The sequence below is a fragment of the Anser cygnoides genome, chromosome 17 (genome assembly GCF_040182565.1).
Source record: "Anser cygnoides isolate HZ-2024a breed goose chromosome 17, Taihu_goose_T2T_genome, whole genome shotgun sequence".
Taxonomy (NCBI): domain Eukaryota; kingdom Metazoa; phylum Chordata; class Aves; order Anseriformes; family Anatidae; genus Anser; species Anser cygnoides.
The window spans coordinates 12,155,843-12,174,627 of record NC_089889.1 but is presented as its reverse complement, the minus strand read 5'-3'; the positions used below and the strand labels follow the sequence as shown (position 1 = coordinate 12,174,627).

Here is an 18,785-nt window from a genome sequence, read left to right as displayed (position 1 = left end):
CCCCTTCAGGTCCCCTTGTTCCCCCCGCACACACTCTGATCCCCTCCACGCCCCATGTGTGTGCTCACATCCCCCCATTCAGCCCCCCTGCTTACCCACAGAGGGATCAGGTTTGATCTGTGCCTCGATCCCCTCCCATAACTGGCCCCCTCGATGACCCACCCTACAGACCCCTCCAGGTCTGCCCTGATCCCCATTCCCCCTCCCTGTCCACTCTGTGCTTTCCCTCGTGGCCACATCACAAGGTCCAGCTCAACTCTTCCAGCCTAGACACACAGCAACATTTCAGAAGAAATTGGGGAAAAATTATTTATAACAAAAACAGTCAAGCCCCCCCAAAAGTCAGCATCACCCACGCCCTGCCCCTGCACCACTTATTTCTTCTGTTATCCCAGGGTCCTGCCCCTTGGCTGCAGCCCCACTGCGTCCCCTGCAGCCCTGGCACCGCTCACGGGGACCGAGCCAGATCCCCGTGCAGGTACTCGAGTCTGTGGCAGGCACCGAGGTGAGTGTGGGCTGCTGCACCCAGTTCCTGAGCTCTGCGCCTGCGCCAGGTGCCACCTTGTTAAAAGGATACCTGAGACAGAGGGGAACACGAGAAGAGGGGAGAAGTGGAGGAACAAGGCTGGGGGAGGACGGAGAGCTGGGCAAGGGGAGCGCAGAGGGGAGCAGGGCGCTGAGAGCCAGCCGCAGGGCGCTGACAGCCCGCGCGCAGCCACACGGCGGTGGGGATGTCTGAGGCAGGGCTTCGAGCTGGAGCTGCGTGCTTCCGCGAGAAGGAACGGAGATTATGTGCCTCGTGTCTCTTCTCCTCTCGTTTTCTGCAGGGGGACCTCGCCGTGCTGCTCGCCGTCGTCACCTACAGAGCAGCAGCACCTCAGCAAGCGCCAAGGAGGCGGACAACAGGGGCTCCTCCCTCCCAGCAGCTGCTTCCAGAAGACCCACAGCTTCGCAGCTCCAGCCCCAAAGCCCGGCCACGGGGCAGGCAGCAGGGCTCACCTCCCGCAAGGCAGCTCAAGTAGGCAGCCGGGGCGCTGCTCCCGTTGACCAGCTCGTACTTGGTGGAGCCGCTCACCGTGTCCTCTTCCCCCTTCCCCTCGTCGTCATCTTCCGAGTCCACCAGCACTAAGACGTCGCCCGAGTCCTGGCTCCTGCGGACAGCAGAGCAAGCAGAGGTGGGCTGAGAGGCTGAGGACAGCTTGTCCTGACCCTGTCCCTCCAGGCTGCCTCTCCCCTGGCTCAGACAACTCTGTGATGCACCAAAACGACCGATTTTTGAAGGACTCTCCCAAGCCTGCACTAACCGTGTTCGAAGAACAGCTGGTTTCACACCCTGTTGGCAGCAACACCACCAACAGCATTCTGCACTGCTTCCCATTCGTCTTCCAAAGTCCTCCAACCATCTCATGACCATTCATGTACTACACTGCCAGAGCCCCTCCCGAGCGGGGTTATCCTCCCCTCCTGCACAGAGGGGGAACTGGAGGCACTCAGACCAGAGTCTTCCCATGCCGCAGCACCACAGCTGTGGGAACACAACCAACAATGGCAAGGAGAGGGAGCAGGGCCAGGAGCAGCGGGAGCGGGAGGCAGAGGAGAAACCCAGCGCACCGGAACCCCGCAGAGGTACGTGCAGCTCTCAGAGATCCCGAGGGAGCGAAGGACACAGTGCAAACATCAGTGCAGAGAAGCAGGAGGTTGCCGTTTCTATTTACTCACCACGTTTTAGGGCTCACCAGCACCAAGGAGAAGCTCTCCTGCACAGCCTTCCCCCACGCTACCAGCTGCCTCTGCGTGCCCAGAGGCAAGGCCAAGCGCTCTCCTCGTCCTCCCGCTCCCCGAGCCACGCCGAGCCTCACCCCTGGGCTGAGCCCTCCCGCTCCCACCCAAGCCCAACTTGGCTCTGGTCAGCCCGCCTGTCCCCTGCCCTACGGGAGACCACAGCTGTCAGGAGGCAAACTAGCAAGTCTGTGCAGGACGGGACGAGGAAAATCAACTCACCTGAACGCAGCACCTAAACGGGAGAGAAGGGAAGGGAAAAGCACGTTAGAAGCAGCCCACTGCTGGTTTTGCTGTGCAGCCCCCGCCTGCAGGATGCTCTCTGGCAGTCAGAGGAGGTGCAGATGTGAAGGTTTTCTGCCAGAGGGGAAAAGCAGTCAGCTTGCCCACGTACAGTGAGAGAGCTTGGAAGGAAAGGGGAGAGCAGGGATGGCTCTGCACAGCTCAGCTCCCTGCGTTTCCAACCCAGCTCCTCCAGGGCTGACGGGGATTTTGAGCAGGATGAGGCCGAAGGGCTGGGGTAAATCAGCAGCCAGCTCCAGCACTCCAGGAAGGACGTGCAGGTCAGGGACAGAACCCCTTCCCTGGCTGGCGTGGAGGAGAGCTCCTACCTCTGAGGCACAGGAGGGGGTTGTAGTACAAGGTGAGACCAGAGATGGTGAGAACAGCTATCAGGGACAGGATCGCCACTGCGCCCACGACTCCAACGATGTTTGTTGGCTCTGCAGAGAGAGGAGACACGGGCGGCCACCTCGTCAGTGGGACACGGATGGATGCTCTCGCTGCAAGTGACAGAGGTCTCAGCGCTGCCTCAGCTCTGATTTCCCATCACTTCAGTCCCAACACCATGTAGGGTGCGAGTCTCAGGCCCCTGTGCTTCATCGAATGGAAAACACCACCGCAAGGCCCCTATTTTTGTGTCCCTGTGCATTTAGTGGATGCAAATCAATCCCTGTTGCAGCTCAAGCAGCACCCTGAGTGCTCCTCTAACCCCAAAACTGACACGGAGGGACCAGGGAGGCAGCTGCGCTCCTCTCTGAGGCCCGTTAACACTGAGGTGAGGGGAATCGGGCCTTTATTAACACTGAGGTGAGGGGAATCGGGCCTTTTCACCCTGGCATGAAGGAACCCAGTCCTGCACCCCACTTGCTGTGAGAGTATCGACAGTCACCGGGCTGTCAGGGGCAAATGAAGCCCCCAGGGGCTCTCCTACAGCTGCAGCGAGCTGCGTCCCTGCCTCCCACAGCGACCCCAGGCAGCCCCACTCACGCTTCACCGTCAGGCAGACGAACATCTCCCGCAGCCCCACGGGGTTCTGCGCCTTGCAGACGTAGCAGCCCCCGTCGGTGCCCTGGGAGCAGTTCCGGATGGTGAGCCGGGACACGTTGCCCTCCTGGGCGATGAGGTACCTCCCGCCGGGCTGGATCTCCGGCTGCGTGATGCCCCGCAGCCAGCTCAGCCTCGCCGCCGGCACGCCCTCGGTCACCCGGCACGTCAGGGTCACGTTGTCACCCACAAAGCAGGTCTGCGGGGGGTCCGATTCCAGGGAGGGGAGTTCTGAACGGGGAAAAAGAAGAAGAAATCAAGGAGGGGAAGGAGGAGTTTAATACAGCAAGCAATCAGCTATCTGACAAATTAATAAGCATTAAGAGAAGCATTTAGGTTGTTCATGGGACTTGAGCGGCCTTTCAAGGACTTTCTACGAGCAACTTTTATATTGTTCAATCCTGTTTTTGACACCTGCCTTTACATCCAGAGGGGAATGCTCAGGGGGCAGTCCGTGGGAAGATGGCAGAGAGGAGAAAGGCAGCCCAGGCATTTCCCTTGGGAGGCGCAGAATTCTCCTGCAGCCCCAACAACCCTTAGAGGACAAATACAGCTCAGGTTTCCCAAAGCCACTTTCATTAGCCTTTGTTAGAGGCTCGTGGGGGACTGGGGCATGCACAACCATCTTGCCATAAACCAGCCCCAACGAACTTAATCTCAAGCTGAGCAAGGCACTAAAACCTCCGGTCACCTTCTGTGTTGCGGCCACAAGTACAAGCGTTTGCAGAGGTGAAAAGCGTGGTGCTCAGAGATTTGCCAGCCCCTGAAGTTGTACCTAAAACACAAATCAACAACTCTCCCATGTTGGATCTCACCTGCAGGACTTTTGTGCCTTGTGCGGTCACCTCTGCACACATCAAACCCTGCCAGGCTGCCTCATTATCACCCCCCTCCTGTCTCACTGCAAGAGCCAGCAAGCCTGCCTTGCCTGACCACTGCCTTCGTGTTCTGGAGGGCAAAGAACGACCGGGGTAACTGTCTGCCCCACCGTTAGCAGGCTCATTAATAATCACTGTGCTGAGCCAGTCAACTCACTTATCTCCACAGAGCAGGCAGGCTCCTCCTGCTCGACTACGTGGCTCCCAACACACTTGAAGACTTTGCGGTGGGCGAGGTGGGAGCTGTTCAGGGTTTCCACGTGGGTGTCCGAGGATCTCGTGGAGCTGATGACCCAGCTGGAGTTCTCCAGATCGTGCCCCTCTTCTCTCCAGTGCAGCGTGGGGTAGGGGTACCCCCCGGGCCAGCTGCAGAACAGCTGCAGCATCAGCCCCGAGGACGAGGTCTCAGCCCAGCACTTCAGGGCGGAATGCGGTGGACCTGTCATGAGAACAGCAGGCAGTTGCAGTCAGAAACACATCCAAGTCACGGCTCTTAGCACCCCGGGGCTGGAAGCCCAGCAAGAGCTTGGTTTTCCAGTCATTCTCCTTCAAAGTCTTCACGGTTTCCCTGCCAGTCTGGCTCCCTGACCCGGTCCCTGAGCCCCAGGGGACCACAGCTCTGAACGAGAGCCACCAGGGACCAGGCTGCCCTGCAAAAGGCAGCCCAGCAACCACTAACACACAGGGGAGGGACAAATTATTGTCACAGCTTTGTCTAATGGAGACTGCTGTCACTGCCAAGAGGGCCCAGCCTGGCTTTCGCACCCTGCGCCGCGATTTGCATCACCCACGTCCCGCTTGCAGTGGTGGGGACAAACTCCAGCAAAGAAGGGAGGCAAGGTACGTCACCGTGGCCTCGTGCCAGCACCACTCGCTGGGTAACAGCCAGGAGCACGTTTGGTATCTAACTGCAGACACAGCTAATGATGGCGGGACGGGGCAGGAACCAACAGAACCCGCAGGGCAGTCCCTTCGGGCAGCCCGAGTTCCTGCCGCTCTCCCGTCAGCTGGCTTCTTTACACTCCTGATGCTGGCCAAGAGAATGATTTTAGTGCAGAAACTGGAACGTACACACGCCCATATATACGCACGTGCCTGTTCAACAGCCATAGGGAGGGATTCTGGACTCTGATCCTGGCAGAATTGCCCCTGTGGCTGGCTTGCCTACTCCCAGAGCTGAGCAGGACCCCACTGAGAGACCAGACGCTGCCAAGCAAAGCCCCAAACAAGAGATGTCAGAGGGATGTCTGACATGTATTTTGCAGAGCATTTATTCAAGTAACCAGAGAGATGACATAATTTAGAGTAAGGGGAAAAAAATCATAGCACAAAACCCACGTGAGCTCCAACAACATACCTTCTTGGGGCTCGGCTTTCCTGGAACTATATACATGCATTTTTTTATGATCTTTGAAACCACCCAGCTGTGGCAAGAAATTTCTCTGTCACTTCCTCTGTTCCAGCCCTGGGGTGGTCTCAACTGCTCCTGAACCCTGGCTGTGGCTGACAAGAGCAACCTGGCAGCCTGAGTCATGGGGAACTGCCCCACATCGAGGGGCAGACCCAGGCAGGGCACTGCACTTCTTGTGCCAGCTCCTGGCACCTGCCTCCTAATGCTGTCGGCTTTGTATCCTAACTCCCAGGCTCTCCCAGCACAACTCTACTTTTCTGCCTAAATGCTAACAGCAGATCTGTTCCTCGAAACGTAAAACAAACAATTTACCCCAAAACTAACAACCTCCCACTCCCCCAGACTACTAAAACAACATGAAACACCAGCAAAATCGGGCTCCATGCTCACAGAAGAGCCAAGATAGCCCTATATCAAATTGTACACAAACAGACCAGGAAATCCCTTGGAGGTGTGCAATTACACGTTTCCTTCACACCATGTGCTTCCTATCCCAACACAAACACAGAACAGCAGCCCAAGGCCATGGCTGCACCTCTGTCACGTTGCTTCCTCTACTCGTTGCGTATTTTGTTTTAAATACGGTTTCAAACACAAAGAAAACTTTTTGGTACATCCAGCATGGGATGAGTTGAAGACTATCAACTGGGAACTTCCACACAAAGCCCACAGATCCTGGGTGGTGCTGCCTGGGACGGGGCGGTTCACTCCAGCCCAGGCCAAGTTGCTTCAAGGGCCAACAACACCAAGTGCAAAAAATAAAAGGCACGTGCTTCTAATGTTAAGTTGATAAACTTCAACTTCTGGCCTTTGCTGATGCTGCTTCTGCTGACCTAAAGCACCACCAGAAGTCTCTCTGCCACCTGTTTAAGGACACCCCAGTGGCACATACCCCCTGTGTAACCTTTGGAAGTTAACTGACAAGTTCTGCATTAACAAGCGAATTTCAGAGAGTGGTATTGACACTTGGCATGCCCACAGAGGTTCAGAGAAAAAAAAAAAGAGTAGTATCATAAGGAAGCCACCTTAAGATTTAGGGCTCCCCCTTCCTGAGCCCCATGCCTACACATTCTCTGTAGCAGCCTGGGGTTTCTGGATTCCTTTGCTCCAGTCCTCTGTGACCCTCCAACCCCATCTGCAGGTTCCTTGCCCCAGGAAGGGAATTTTTACCTGTGTTAACATTCAGAGATTTAATCTGTACAAAACAGGGACAACTTTTACAACACACACCCTTCACCAAAGGCTGGCAAAGGAGAAACACCCTGAATGCAAACAGAAAACAAGCATCACACTGTAAATGTTGACAAAAAGACAAGCAAGGAAAGGGCCAGTAAAGCACAGATCGTCACCGCAACAGGAAAACTGGCAGCAGCCTTTCCCTCCTCTAAACCCTGGAATATGAGCTAGGGTGGCATAAAGGACAGCAGGTCACTGAGGGGCCTACGAAGATTTCTAAGGGAATGAATATGAACGGAAAATGGGAGAAAGCACCAAAAGACATGACAGGGAAAAAAAGCTGAAAGAACAGCCTGTGCTCTTACCAAGAGGCACATCCCATCACACTGCTCCCAGCAGTAAATTTGAAGAATGCGATATTTCTGTCAAAGTCAGAAGAACGCACTAAATGATCTAAAACAGGAAACTTCAGCTGAAGGCCCCTCCATCCTCACATCAAAAGGCTGGCAGCAGGGTTGGCACTGTGCATCTATTTCAAATGCGTATTTCAAAAAAGCAACACGTTTATTGGGCAGACGTCACCCCGATTCTGAGGCAAAGGGCCACAGCTATAGGACGTGAAAGATCTGTCCAAAAACTACCAAGGAAGAAGAAACTGAAGAGGCGTAATGAGGAGTTCACAGCTGGCATGCTAACGTTCGCTGCTTGTGAGTAAATGTTTAACTGAGTAATATCAGCCTGCTCACAGATTTTATATGATAAAGCCACCTTCCCCCTTTCCACATTAGTTTTCCACTGGTGCCAGGTTTGCTACGAATCTGGGAACCTGAGCCCCAGGCTGGGGGAAATCCACAGGCACGGGACAGACTTACTGGCTACCAGGAGCTGGACTCTGTGCTCATGGTCTGTCTTGTTTAGCACTTCCTTGCAGGTGTAGTTGCCTTCGTCCTGCAGACGCAGCTCTGTGATGCGCAGCGAGCTGTTGTCAACCAGGGAGAAACGGACATCTGGGGGGAAGGCGACCCGCGAGGAGAAGAGCGGGGGGAAAGAGTGCGGATCCCCTTGGAACCAGACCACCTCTGTTGCTTCTTTGGAGACATTTCGGCATAAAAGGAGGATGCTTCCTCCAACCTTCCCAAAGACCACTTCTTCTGTTCCTGGAAAACAGAAGGGATGGTGTTAGGGATCTAGGGAACCAGCAAAATCCCCTTCCATAGCAAACTTTACAACAAAGACCTGGACAAATTAATATACGGTTTTCAACAACACCAGGCCAAAGGTCTTCATCAACAGAGCTCTTCTATGCTGTTATGAATAAAAAAGCCATTTGGGGAACCTGCTGAGGTGCTTCATTACCACACCAAAGCCACTCCTCCCTGCCTGCCATCCTTCTGTTTACCCATCTCCCTTCCCTTGATTTGCCTGTCCAATTTTTGTTCTGGCAGCCCTGAGGTTGGCAGCCTGCCCTTGGCTCCAGAAACCTACGAAGCACACGTTACGGGGCCTCTTGTCACCTCTGCAAAGGATCTCCAAGATGCATTTGGCAACTAGAAACGTTCAGTGCAGACACGATCAGAAAGAGGAACACAGCTTAGAAGTCTCAATGGGAAAGCAATGCCAGCTTACTTTTGCCTGGGGAACGGGACAACCAACAAAGCGACCTGAAAGAACCGGACAGGAGCTGCGTCAGAGCATCGGTGACACCGAATCGGTAGCAATGAGAGCCCAGATTCATGGTCGTGGCAATGCTGGTGCTCACCCAGGATTTTCCTGAACCTCTGGCTCTTACTGCCCAAGCAACCTCGTCCCTACACCGCCCAGGGAAAGCAACAGTAACAGAAGAAGAGCCAAAGAATGCACCAATGGGACTCTAACATCGGTAGCCACAGAGATAACTGAACCCTTGGTGGCCTCCTTTTACCTCTCCCAGGCTTCAAGCCCTACCAGCCACATCCCCTGCCACAGGGGACCTGAACCCTACAGCAGACACAGCCTTTTCCAAGGCAAAGGGCAGCGATCAGGCACACAGCCTACACCCAGAGAGCTGGCAGCGCGGTGATCCCTGCTCAGGCATCTGAAGGTGGGTGGGAATTTGAAAGCGAAGGGGCTAACAGGTGATTTGGCAAAAAGTAATAAAAATTAATCGTATTTCTGCTGCACCAGAAGCCTCGACCACACATTCTGCCGGGGCCAAGGCGAGCTGAGCCCTGGCCCCGTTGCCACTGCTCTCCATGCAAGGCTGGCTCTAAAATGGGCTAAAAACCCCTAAATCCCCCAGCTCCACAGCCCCACCACGACTGGGGCGCTCCTTACTTTTACCAAAAAGTGACTTTTTAATAAATAAATAAATCAATCAACCCTTAGGACCCTCTGGAGCCCTCCCCACGACTCCGACGGAGGGAACGGCGAGCCGCCCCAGCGCTCGCCCACCCGCCCGCCCCCGGTACCTGCGGCGCCCCGGCGCAGCGCCAGCCTCCAGACGCAGAGGGCGAGGAGGAGCCGGGCCGGCGGCGTCCCGCCGGGGAGCCTCATCGCCCTGAGCCGCCGCCACCGCCTCCCGCTGCCTCTCGGCCCGCCCGGGAGGCGGCGCCACCCGGCCTCCGCCCCAAGGCTCCGCTCAGGGGCCTGCCCGGTCGCCCCGAGCCCCCTGAGGGGAGCCGGGCGGGGGGGCCGGCCGCCATCTTGGCCGGCCGCCTGACCCCTCCCGCCATTTTGAGCCCCCCCTCCCCGACCTGTGTCGCCATCTTGGGCGCCCCCCGGCCCACTTTAGCCCATTTCCCCGTCCCACAGTGAAAGGAGCTGCTGGGCTTTTTTCTCATGGAATCACAGAATCATAAATGTTGTAAAAGACCTCTAAGGTCATCTGGTCCAACCATTGCCCTATCACCAGTATCACCCAGTAAACCATGTCCCTAAGCACCACGTCCAACCTCTCCTTAAACACCCCAAGGGATGGTGACACCACCACCTCCTTGGGCAACCTGTTCCAATGCCTGACCGCTCTTTCTGAGAATAAATGTCTCGATTATTTCTCTTAATTATTTATCCGTTTTTTTTTGTGAGAGCGCTTTGCAGCAACAGGTGGCTTCCCCAGCAGAAAAAAGGGGCTAGGTGCCACCGGGGGCTCTGGGCAGGAGCAGCGGTGAGCATCTGCTGTGAGAAGACATCAGGTTGTGCACGGACTGTGTGGTGCTTCGGCGGCAGCAGGCAATGCCCCAAATTCATATGTAGTAAAGGAAGAAATGTGAGGATTGTATGAGTAAATCAAGACCTCTTGTCAAGGTATCCTTGGAAGAAAGGGAACAGAGGCAGTAGAAATCAAACCAATGCATAGCGCAGCAAAACACTGGCAAATTCAGATGTGGTGAAGGAATGTGCAGCTGTGGAGCACTCCACTGGACTTGCACCAATGTATTCCAAGGCTGACTGTTGTCATGTATTTGCTGTGGTTCCTGTACAGGCAGGACTTCATCTGAAATTGAACGCCTTCGTCATGATCAGCAGGTGAAACAGCCTGTGTGAAGTCAAAGTGAGGTGCTGAAGGAGCCAGTATTTCACCAGTGTTTTTTTGGGGGGTGTCAAATAATGAGCTCAGGTGCAGTCCAGGGATCAACACCAAGAGCATTCAGTGCTATGAGAACAGTGTTTCCAGAAAGTAAAACAGGGCACCTCAGTGATGCCTGAAAGTGAGACCCCCCACGTGGAGTGTGCTCTAGCACCTTCTGTAATGCAACCACTTAAGAAACATCCGAAAAGAAGTGAGGCTGGGAAAAACAGTGATAAATGACTATGAAGTATACCAAAAATTAAATGATTTTAGGGTAAAAAATATGATTTGGGGGAAAAAAATAGCTCAAACCAGAGTTGTGCAGGAAAGAAGTATAGCAGACAGCAGTACAGACTGGATGGAGGCAGTGGATGGAACAGGTAAAAGATGAAGTTCACAGCTGGAGAGATCCAGTGGAAACAGAAGCTGCAGGGAACAAGGAAAGAGAAAGGTACGAATGTTTTCAGTTTCTTTAAAGCTGACCCTTGGATTCCTATAGTTGAGTGCAACAATGCACAGCGAACATGCTGCTAAATTCCAGCAGCAGATGTGTTAGAAGAAATAGTCCCTAGGAACAGGAGGAAGCACCTGCCTGTTTCTTCACCCTGTGGCTGCAGATTTTGAAGGTTTAAGTAATAAAAGCTAAAATGCCACCGCGGGATCTGAGAGCTGCCTGGGAGAATCTGTCAGCACCACCTTTGTCCTTCTTGCAGCGTGGATGTTTTGGGTGGGCCCTGGAAGCTCTGCTTAGCTGCCTCCCCTGTCAGGGCAGGAGTGGGAATAGCTCCTTGCCCACTGCCCTTCAGAACAGGGCAGCTGCTGACCCAAAACAGCGAGTATCTGGGGCACACCAAGAATGATCCTAGCAACCACCTTCTCTTTCTCATCTCATCCTGACAGGCAGAAAAAGATATGGGGATTCTTAGTAGGTCACTTAATTAACAAAGCAAATGAGGGGAGAGGAATGAGGCTCAGATAGCTCTGTTGTGCTCAGCAGACCAAGTCAGGTGGTGTACATCCTCACATGGGAGACTGATCCCGTGAGTGTGTACATGGATTAGACTGACCCTGCTGCTCTGTGCCTGCAGAGGAGCTGGGAGCGGGTGTCATTGAAAAAGACTCCTTCTTTGTGGGCCAGGCAGGATTTCCAGCACGTATGGCAGTTGAAAACCTACACCTTGAACACAGGGGCTGACACCAAAGAAGAGGATGGCCAGAGGCACGCATGTTTCTATAGGGAAGCATGCAGTCAGTGCCCACATGCAAAGAGGGAGCCTCCTGCTGCCAGTGGGGGACAAACCTTCCTGTGCCTGGACAGAGACCTCAGCAGGCAGCAGCATGCAAAGATTGAGCCCTGAAGTGCTCCAGGGCAGGCTAGGGCCACAGTGGGCTGGGAACAGTGATGCTTTGGGGTTTGATGTGTCTGATTCTCCTGTCCCAACTCAACCCACGTTGTCTCCAGCTGAAACCAGTCTGCTCCATGCAGTCCTGTGGTGTGCTCTGGTCTCCTTTGGCAACTGATGTGAGCCAGGCTGAGAGGACATGCCCTGCAGCTCAGCCCCAGCTGCTGCTTTATACCCAAAGCCTCCTCCTCCGACCCTGTTGCCCACTCCAAAATGCGAAATACAACAGCAGAAACAGTGAGGCCATCCCTCCTGGGAGGGAGCAGAGGAAGAGGTGCCTCTGAGGTGTGTTCAGCCCTGTGGATGCTCAGCAGTCACACTAACACATTGCAGGGCAGAGGCCATAAAGCACTCTGCCAAACGCTCAGCTGCGCTGCCAGGTCTTAGCCCCAGCTCACGCTCGTAGCCCAGCCTGAGGCACCTCGTGCATGCAGGGAGCGTGTCCCTGGTTCGTGGTTTATAAAGGGAACAGGGCAGGGGACGAGCCCTGATCCCCGCCCCACAGGGACAGCCCCCGCCGGGCGCTGCGGCTGCCGCCGGCCTCGAACCTGCGGCCCTTGGGTCCTCGGAGGGGAGGGGGGCGCGCCCAGCCATCGGGGGGCGGGACCACGGCGCAAGCCTCCGCCAATGGGAGCGGGGGGCGGGCCGAGGGGCGGCGCTGATTGCGCGGCGCGGCTGTCAGTCAGTCAGTCAGGAGCGCAGCGCAGCGCCGGGGAGGGGGGCGGCCATGGCGGTGGACCTGGGGCTGTGGAGCGGGCCGCTGAGCCTCACTGAGGTGGAGCAGAGACCCGCGCAGCCCCTGAGGGTCAAGTACGGCTCGGTGGAGATCGACGAGCTGGGCAAGGTGCTGACGCCCACCCAGGTGAGCGGGGGCGGCCCCCAGGGGGTGTGTGTGAGGGGGGGGGGTTGTGCGCCTGCCCCCCTGAGGGAGCCACAAAATGGCGGCGCGGCCGCTCCGGGGGGAGCTGCGGCCGCGGCCCGCCCTGGCTGGCGGTGGGGGACGTCTGGCTTTGAAGCCTTGGCCACGGGTGCCGAGCGGCCTTGAACGTTCAACATCGAGCGTGGCTGGTCACGCCTGGCCTCCGTGCGCGGCGCTGCCGGCAGCTCCTGCTGACGCTGTCATCGCTCCAGGTGCAGCACCGCCCCACCAGCATCGAGTGGGATGGCTGCGACCCCCAGAAGCTGTACACGCTGGTTCTCACGGACCCTGATGCTCCCAGTAGGAAGGACCCGAAGTTCAGGTAATGGGGGTGGCCCGCTTGGACTGAGCTGAGGCTGAGAAGGAGGTGGGGGGTGTGATCTAGGTTGCGGCAGTGGGGCTGTGGCTGGGGATAGGAACAGAGCCCTGCATAGGATCAGAGCCCTTGCATCTCTCCTTGAGACAAGGACAGCGTGGGGAAGAGGAGCTGCTTTTGCCAGGGTTATTTGGAGGTCTCCTGCGCCTTGGAGAAGCACAGCATTTGCAGCTCACTAATATGAGCCGTGCATGAGTTGGAACTAGGTCTCTTCATGCTAGCAGTAAAATATTAAACCAGGGACCAGCGCACTTGCTACATCAGGCCACTTGGAATCACATGCAGTGCTTGCTCGTAGAGGGTCAGACTGTGGGCATGGTGGAGCTGCAGAGCAGGATGACAGCTGACCGATGGGCTCTGCATCCTGAAGGAGGCAGTACGTGCTGTGGGCCTGACACCTTTGGGTCTGACCAACCAGGAATGACAGTGCTTAGCTTCAGTCACCCTACTCTGACAACTCTGGGGGAAAACAGCTGCTCAGAGTAAGGAAGGGTCTTACCCGAGGGCTGTGACGCAGCCTGACTGGTTCTTGCCGTCTCCTTTCAGGGAATGGCATCACTTCCTGGTGACCAACATGAAAGGCAATGACGTGGGGAGCGGGACCGTGCTGTCAGATTACGTCGGGTCGGGACCCCCCAAAGGAACAGGTCAGTACCCGGCTGCAGTTAGGAGGAGCTGAGCCTGGCTGTGCTGCGAGCGAGCAGACGCAGCACTCAGCGGCACGGCGTGCGTCTATGCAAACCGCATGCTGTGCCACAGGAGCAGCCCCGGGGGGCCTGCCTGTAGCCAGCCCTGGTCACTGATCACGGCGCCCCTTGGACATTGGGCGATGGATCCGTGCCCTTCTGCCTGAATTCAGTAGCTGGGGCAGGGGGAGCGCAGCTTAGGGACAACGTGAGTCATTCACGCACCTCTTGTACATCTCCTTTAAGCTCCTTTAGCTCATACTTATCCTGAGAACGATAGCAGCAGCTGCCAGCGTGCCCCAGGTGGACACAGGCTTGTTCGCTGAGCAGCTGGGGTCGCTTCAAAGCCACTCTTAAACCCCAGAACTGCAAGTAAGGTGCACTTGTCGTGCTGTCTCCTCCCCGCAGGACTGCACCGGTATGTGTGGCTGGTGTACGAGCAGCCGAAGCAGCTGAAGTGCAACGAGCCCATCCTGTCCAATCGCTCTGGCGACAAGCGAGGGAAGTTCAAGGTGGCGGCCTTCCGCAGCAAGTACGACCTGGGGGTGCCGGTGGCTGGCACCTGCTACCAGGCGGAGTGGGATGACTACGTGCCGAAACTCTACGAGCAGCTGTCTGGGAAGTAGGGAGGAGGCACCTGCACGAGCACTGCGTGGCACCCCCCGATCCCCCAGAGACCAGCCTGCTCGAAGCACCTTTCTGTAGTTCTGTTTGCCTGTGAGTTGAACCCAGCTGCTCCCGCACTGACCTCCTGAGCTGAACCATAACCTTGTTGCCGTCCACAAGCTGAATCTGCCTTGGTGTTGGTGCAGTCTGGACTTGTGCTGTGCTTCTGTTCCCGTAGGTACAGCCTGTAGCTAGCGCAAAAAGCTTCTGAAAAGGCGTCGCTGCGAGGGGCAGCGCCTCCGGGCCGACCTGCTCAGGGGAAGTCAGACCCTCTGTGAATCGCTGCCACCTCGGGGGTGTCCCTGCTGTACTGAAGCAGCGTTACGCGGCACTGGTGTGGGTGCACAACCACTTCTGGTTGGTGCTGGCTGCGGAGCCTTCTCTTTCCAGGAGGGGAGAAGGCAGCAGTCAGAGGGAAGCTGCTTTTTGTTTTCTCTCTCGAGTATTGGGCCAATGAGGTGAACCACTAAAGTCATTACGTTAAAGATAACGAGAAGAACGAGGCAGGGAAGCTGGTTATCTTCTGATTCTCTATTCTCTTCTGATCTCTGTTGCCACTCGAAGCAGAGCGGCTTTGTTTTGTTCATGTTCTGTTGTGACCCGATGCGTGCTCGCAGTGCAATTAAAAACTTACCAAGGCGGGCGGTGTGGTTGTGTCCTTGGGGAGGAGGGGAGTGCTGGCAGCTCGGCGCGGCGCCGTTCCTTCCCCTCCTGGCATGGAGGAGGCGAGGCTGGAGCCCTGCGAGGGGAGCTCCACACGGGCAGTGCTGCCCGAAGCACACGCGTTGAGCCTAGAAGATAAGTGCTGATGCTTCAGGAATGGAGCTCAAGGCAGGCACGTCCTTCTAGCCAGGACAGCGTCACTTACCCCCAAAACCTCCACCACTATGAACATTTGCATTGCTTGCTGCTCGTGGGGCAGCGTTTGCTCACAGGGTCCCCCCTTATTTGCAGATGTCGCCTCCTGCGCCAAGTACCCCCGGTTACTGCCCTGAAGATGCTGCCCAGCCGGGCTGCTGTTGTGCTTTGCTCCTCCACCAGCCTGCAGGTGGCGAGGCCTGGGGGTGGTTCCTCAGCACTCGACAGAAAATGAACCACAACTCATGGCTGTCCTAATTAAAAAAAATGAAGCTAATGTGATGCTGCTTCACAGAAACAGAAGCCTTCCCCCTTCTTTTAACTTCTTTTCTCAAAGGTACTGTTTATTGAGGAGTGTGAAAAACACACGTTCTAAGCCTCAAAATGCTGCAGCAATGCCCCGTAAAAACCAGTGACCTCGTACTTGCAATTAAGACGTGAGCACGCCCCGTGAGGGGAGGCTGCAGGTAAGCACGCACCTGTGCTATGCCACCACCACAACCACTGGAGTAGCTCCCATACACAGGACCAGCAAAGAAAAAAAGTCAGGACTGAGTTTTTCAAGGAAACACCCCAAATAAAGACTGAGATCCACAAGACAAAACACACAGGTGGAGAGGAGGTGCTGGAACATCTACGTTACACGGTGCTTCGCGAGGGCTGGGTCAGGGCCCGGGACTTGTCAGGCTGGAAGAAAGGCAAAAAAGCTGAGAGCAACAAGCCGTTAGTTAGCGTGAAAACCTCCTGTGCCCAAAAAAAGGGCTTTGGAGCAGCCCAGGAGCTCCTCCACCAGCAGTTCCTGCAGCAGCGGGCTGAAGGACGGGGCCGGAGGGACGCCACCGCCCTCCGCGCACCACCGAGAGCCGCGCTGCCGTGGGACGCCCGCTCCCCCCCAAGGGCCCGCGGCCAGCCCGGCTCCCACCTGCGGGGAACGGGCAGGGGCAGCCCCGGAGCCCTTCCCACAATGAGACAGCGAGGCGTTGTGATGAACACTTTTATTTACAAATATAATTAAAAGCTCTGACAGTTATTCATGCTCTTCCTTTGAACCTGAAAAATGTTTTTTTGTTCTTTTGTTGTTTTTTTTCTTTTTTTTTTTTAAAGTGCATGCAAAAGAAGTAAAGCCTTTTTTTTTTAATCTTTTTATTGTAAGAAAATACACAGTTTGAAAGTGTGAATAATGCAATATTTATGACCGAGATCATGGGTTTGGGGGTGGACTCGGGGGAGGAACAAAAAAAAAAAAAACAAAAAAAAGAAAAGAAAGGGCTCAGGATGATCTGACAGACAGTGTTGAACTCCAAGTACTGAACCGGAAAGTGGGCGGGGTGGCAGGGAGCAGGAGGGAAAGGGGGAAAGAAGTAAAAAAATTTTTGATCAGAGAAACAGTTAAAATACAATATGAAAATAAGTAAAAGCTCTCCTTAAATTCCTTCTATACACAAAATACACGATTTGACAAAGCCCAATTTGTGCTACTGGGATCCTGTGGGCTCATTTAAGTGTATTCACATTCTCTGCGACAGCAGAAAATGATTATGATACAATCAAGAATATGCCGAGGACCGAGGTCTAATCCCCGCCTCGCCTGGCATGGTTCTTCTAAAAATCACCAGATCTTTGCCCCGCCCCTCCCCACCCCCAAAAAAGTAATAATATGTCACCACTGATATGTACATCACGATTAAGTTTTTTTCTGTAAAATGTATCAAATTTCTCAATCTTTAATAAAATTTTTTTATTATTTAATTATTCCTGATGAATAAATACCAAAAAAATAAAAATAAAATAAAATAATGCAGCAGCTAGTTAAGGTAAGGCTGCGGATTTAGTCTCTCTCCCCCTGGGTTTGTATATATCATTTGAGTTTTTTTTTTTTTGCTTTGTACTTTCGCAGATTGGTGGTAAAAATGAGTGATTGCTCAAAAGCAACATACATCCACTTTTTTTTTTTTTCCATTAAAATTGTCTCCAAAGTTTTCACTGAAACATTTTTAATCATTGCACAGAGACATCAATACTGTGACATACTATGGAAAAGACCGCCAGGAGCTGTCCTGCACCGGGACTTGACACAGGGGGAAAGGGGGCCCCTGATGGAGTAAGAATATACAGGCACTAGTCCGACACGATGTCAGTAAGAGAGACAGAAAGAGAGAGAGCACGCCCGTTAACATGGGGAATGTTGGTTTTGCAAGTTTCATAATTATTTTGTTTGCTTTTTATCCTTTTTTTTTTGTTAAATGGCAAAGAAATTTAATCTCATCTATAGTCCTCCTTGGGATATTCTAATGTGACCAAATTCCCAAAGCCCATCCGCAAGCTCTCCATGTCAAACGTTTCAATCTCTCGCTCCTGCCTTTCCAACAGAAACTTTATCCTCTCGCTGCGTTCCTTCTGGAGGGCGGCTAGCTCCTCTTCGATCTGAAAGAAGCACAGGCAGCAGCCCCTCAGGGCGCGGTGCGGCAGCTCCCAGCCGGGTGCCGACCCCACCGAGCCCGGCCCTGGCCGTGCGCGAGGCGAGACGGGCGCGTGCCAACGGGTACCTCCTAGCAGCCCACCCAACGCCTACCTTTTGTTCCAGATGTGCTCTGCGCAGCGACACCCGTTGCTCCAGCTTCTGGAGTTCTCTTTCATGCTGTGCTTCTGTCTGCATCTTAATTTTGCTCTGGTACGCGTTGAGGAGCTCCATCTCCTGCTGGAGTTGCAGTCTCAGGGCTTGGCATTCCGCTTCTTGAGCCTCGTCCAGCCGGAGCTGTAAGGGGGAAGAACACCGCGTGCTGCACGGACTGACGGCCCGACTGTCCCCACGCCGCAGGCCCACGGGCAGGAGGAGCCTCACGCTGCACCTACCGCCTGTGAGGCCATCATCTCGTTGATGCTCTGCTCGTACTGCTCTGCCAGGATGGCGAGCTTCCTCGTCTGCTCGTCCTTGAGGCTCTTCAAAATTGTCTTGTGCTCACTCTTTGGAGTTACTTCCAGCTGGTGATTCTTCAGTGCTTTGTACTGCTTAGTTTGCACTTTGCACGTGTCCTGGAACTGCTTTTTGATCTGCATTTCCATAGCCTGCCAAGGAAGGAACCACGTGAAGAGCACGAAGAGCTTTGGGAACGGAGAGGTTATAGTGCACCCAAAAGGAGAGCCACAGGTGCCCCGTGCTCTGTGCCGCCTCCTGCCCCTGTACCTGGGCGAGGAGCTGCTCCGTGCCTGCAGCGCCAGCTCCAGCCCAGCTTCAGCCCCTGCTGGGGTGCTGCTGACCGCAGGCCTGGGCCAGCATCAGGACCAACGAAACCCTCTTTACCTATTTCCACCTTCTGCCACTGCTTCCTGCGGCTCGCCCTGCCCATCGCCTTGCCACCTGCCTCCCAAAACGCAGGGCGGCCTGGCTCTTAAAGGCCTCCCGTTCTGATACCCACAAACGCCTCCACCAGCTGCCTCCCTCACCACAACCACACTACGTGGAGACAGCAGATCTGACAGCTAGTGAGAGTGGGACAGGATGAATAAAAGCCCTCTGCTGCTTTTTTTTTTTTTTTTTTTAAGGCATTCTGAGGAGGAGCAGTAATCCCCCAGGGCAGCTCAGAGGTTTCCAACCAACCCGCAGCTGGACTAGGGCAGGGCACTGCTCAGCACACCCAGGTTCTCTCCCTTTGTTGCCTTTGAAATCAAGGAGGCATCAGCCAGCCCCTTCCCACATCGAGGTCTGCAGGCTGACACGAGCAAGGGCATGCAGACAGCACAGGTCATCATCCCTCAGAAG

General features: G+C 54.9%; 3 protein-coding genes across 5 annotated transcripts in view; 1 reads left to right on the top strand and 2 right to left on the bottom strand.

Annotated features, from left to right (window-relative positions):
* Positions 1 to 295: 295 nt before the first annotated feature.
* On the bottom strand, positions 296 to 9,169 carry VSIG10 (V-set and immunoglobulin domain containing 10). The gene is made up of 8 exons (XM_048063653.2): positions 9,018 to 9,169; positions 7,443 to 7,727; positions 4,141 to 4,422; positions 3,049 to 3,336; positions 2,391 to 2,501; positions 2,002 to 2,014; positions 1,000 to 1,151; positions 296 to 859 (listed from the first exon to the last, which is right to left on the bottom strand). Exons 1-8 carry the CDS (start codon positions 9,100 to 9,102, stop codon positions 789 to 791), a joined length of 1,287 nt encoding a protein of 428 aa, XP_047919610.1. The 5' UTR covers positions 9,103 to 9,169; the 3' UTR covers positions 296 to 788.
* Positions 9,170 to 12,147: 2,978 nt separating this feature from the next.
* PEBP1 (phosphatidylethanolamine binding protein 1) lies at positions 12,148 to 14,806 on the top strand. The gene is made up of 4 exons (XM_048063654.2): positions 12,148 to 12,382; positions 12,652 to 12,761; positions 13,362 to 13,462; positions 13,910 to 14,806. The coding sequence occupies exons 1-4, from the start codon at positions 12,248 to 12,250 to the stop codon at positions 14,125 to 14,127; spliced, it is 564 nt and encodes a 187-aa protein (XP_047919611.1). The 5' UTR covers positions 12,148 to 12,247; the 3' UTR covers positions 14,128 to 14,806.
* The window catches only part of TAOK3 (TAO kinase 3), an 84,783-nt gene continuing 80,588 nt past the window's right edge, over positions 14,591 to 18,785 (bottom strand). For all 3 annotated transcript variants that reach the window (XM_066978907.1, XM_066978909.1, XM_066978908.1), the window contains 3 exons: positions 17,879 to 18,091; positions 17,598 to 17,780; positions 14,591 to 17,449 (listed from right to left, as the gene is read on the bottom strand). In XM_066978907.1, coding sequence (XP_066835008.1) covers positions 17,288 to 17,449; positions 17,598 to 17,780; positions 17,879 to 18,091 — 558 coding nt within the window. In that variant the 3' untranslated portion in view covers positions 14,591 to 17,287. The remainder of the gene's footprint in view (positions 17,450 to 17,597; positions 17,781 to 17,878; positions 18,092 to 18,785) is intronic.

Coding starts and splice junctions, on each gene's coding strand:
- VSIG10 (XM_048063653.2), bottom strand. CDS start 9,102: ATGAGGCTCCCCGGCGGGACGCCGCCGGCCCGGCTCCTCCTCGCCCTC. Junction 3,337..4,140: donor TGCCTGCTCTGTGGAGATAA/GTGAGTTGACTG, acceptor TTCCCCGTTCAG/AACTCCCCTCCCTGGAATCG. Junction 860..999: donor CTTGAGCTGCCTTGCGGGAG/GTGAGCCCTGCT, acceptor GCTGCTCTGTAG/GTGACGACGGCGAGCAGCAC.
- PEBP1 (XM_048063654.2), top strand. CDS start 12,248: ATGGCGGTGGACCTGGGGCTGTGGAGCGGGCCGCTGAGCCTCACTGAG. Junction 12,383..12,651: donor AGGTGCTGACGCCCACCCAG/GTGAGCGGGGGC, acceptor TCATCGCTCCAG/GTGCAGCACCGCCCCACCAG. Junction 13,463..13,909: donor GGGACCCCCCAAAGGAACAG/GTCAGTACCCGG, acceptor TCCTCCCCGCAG/GACTGCACCGGTATGTGTGG.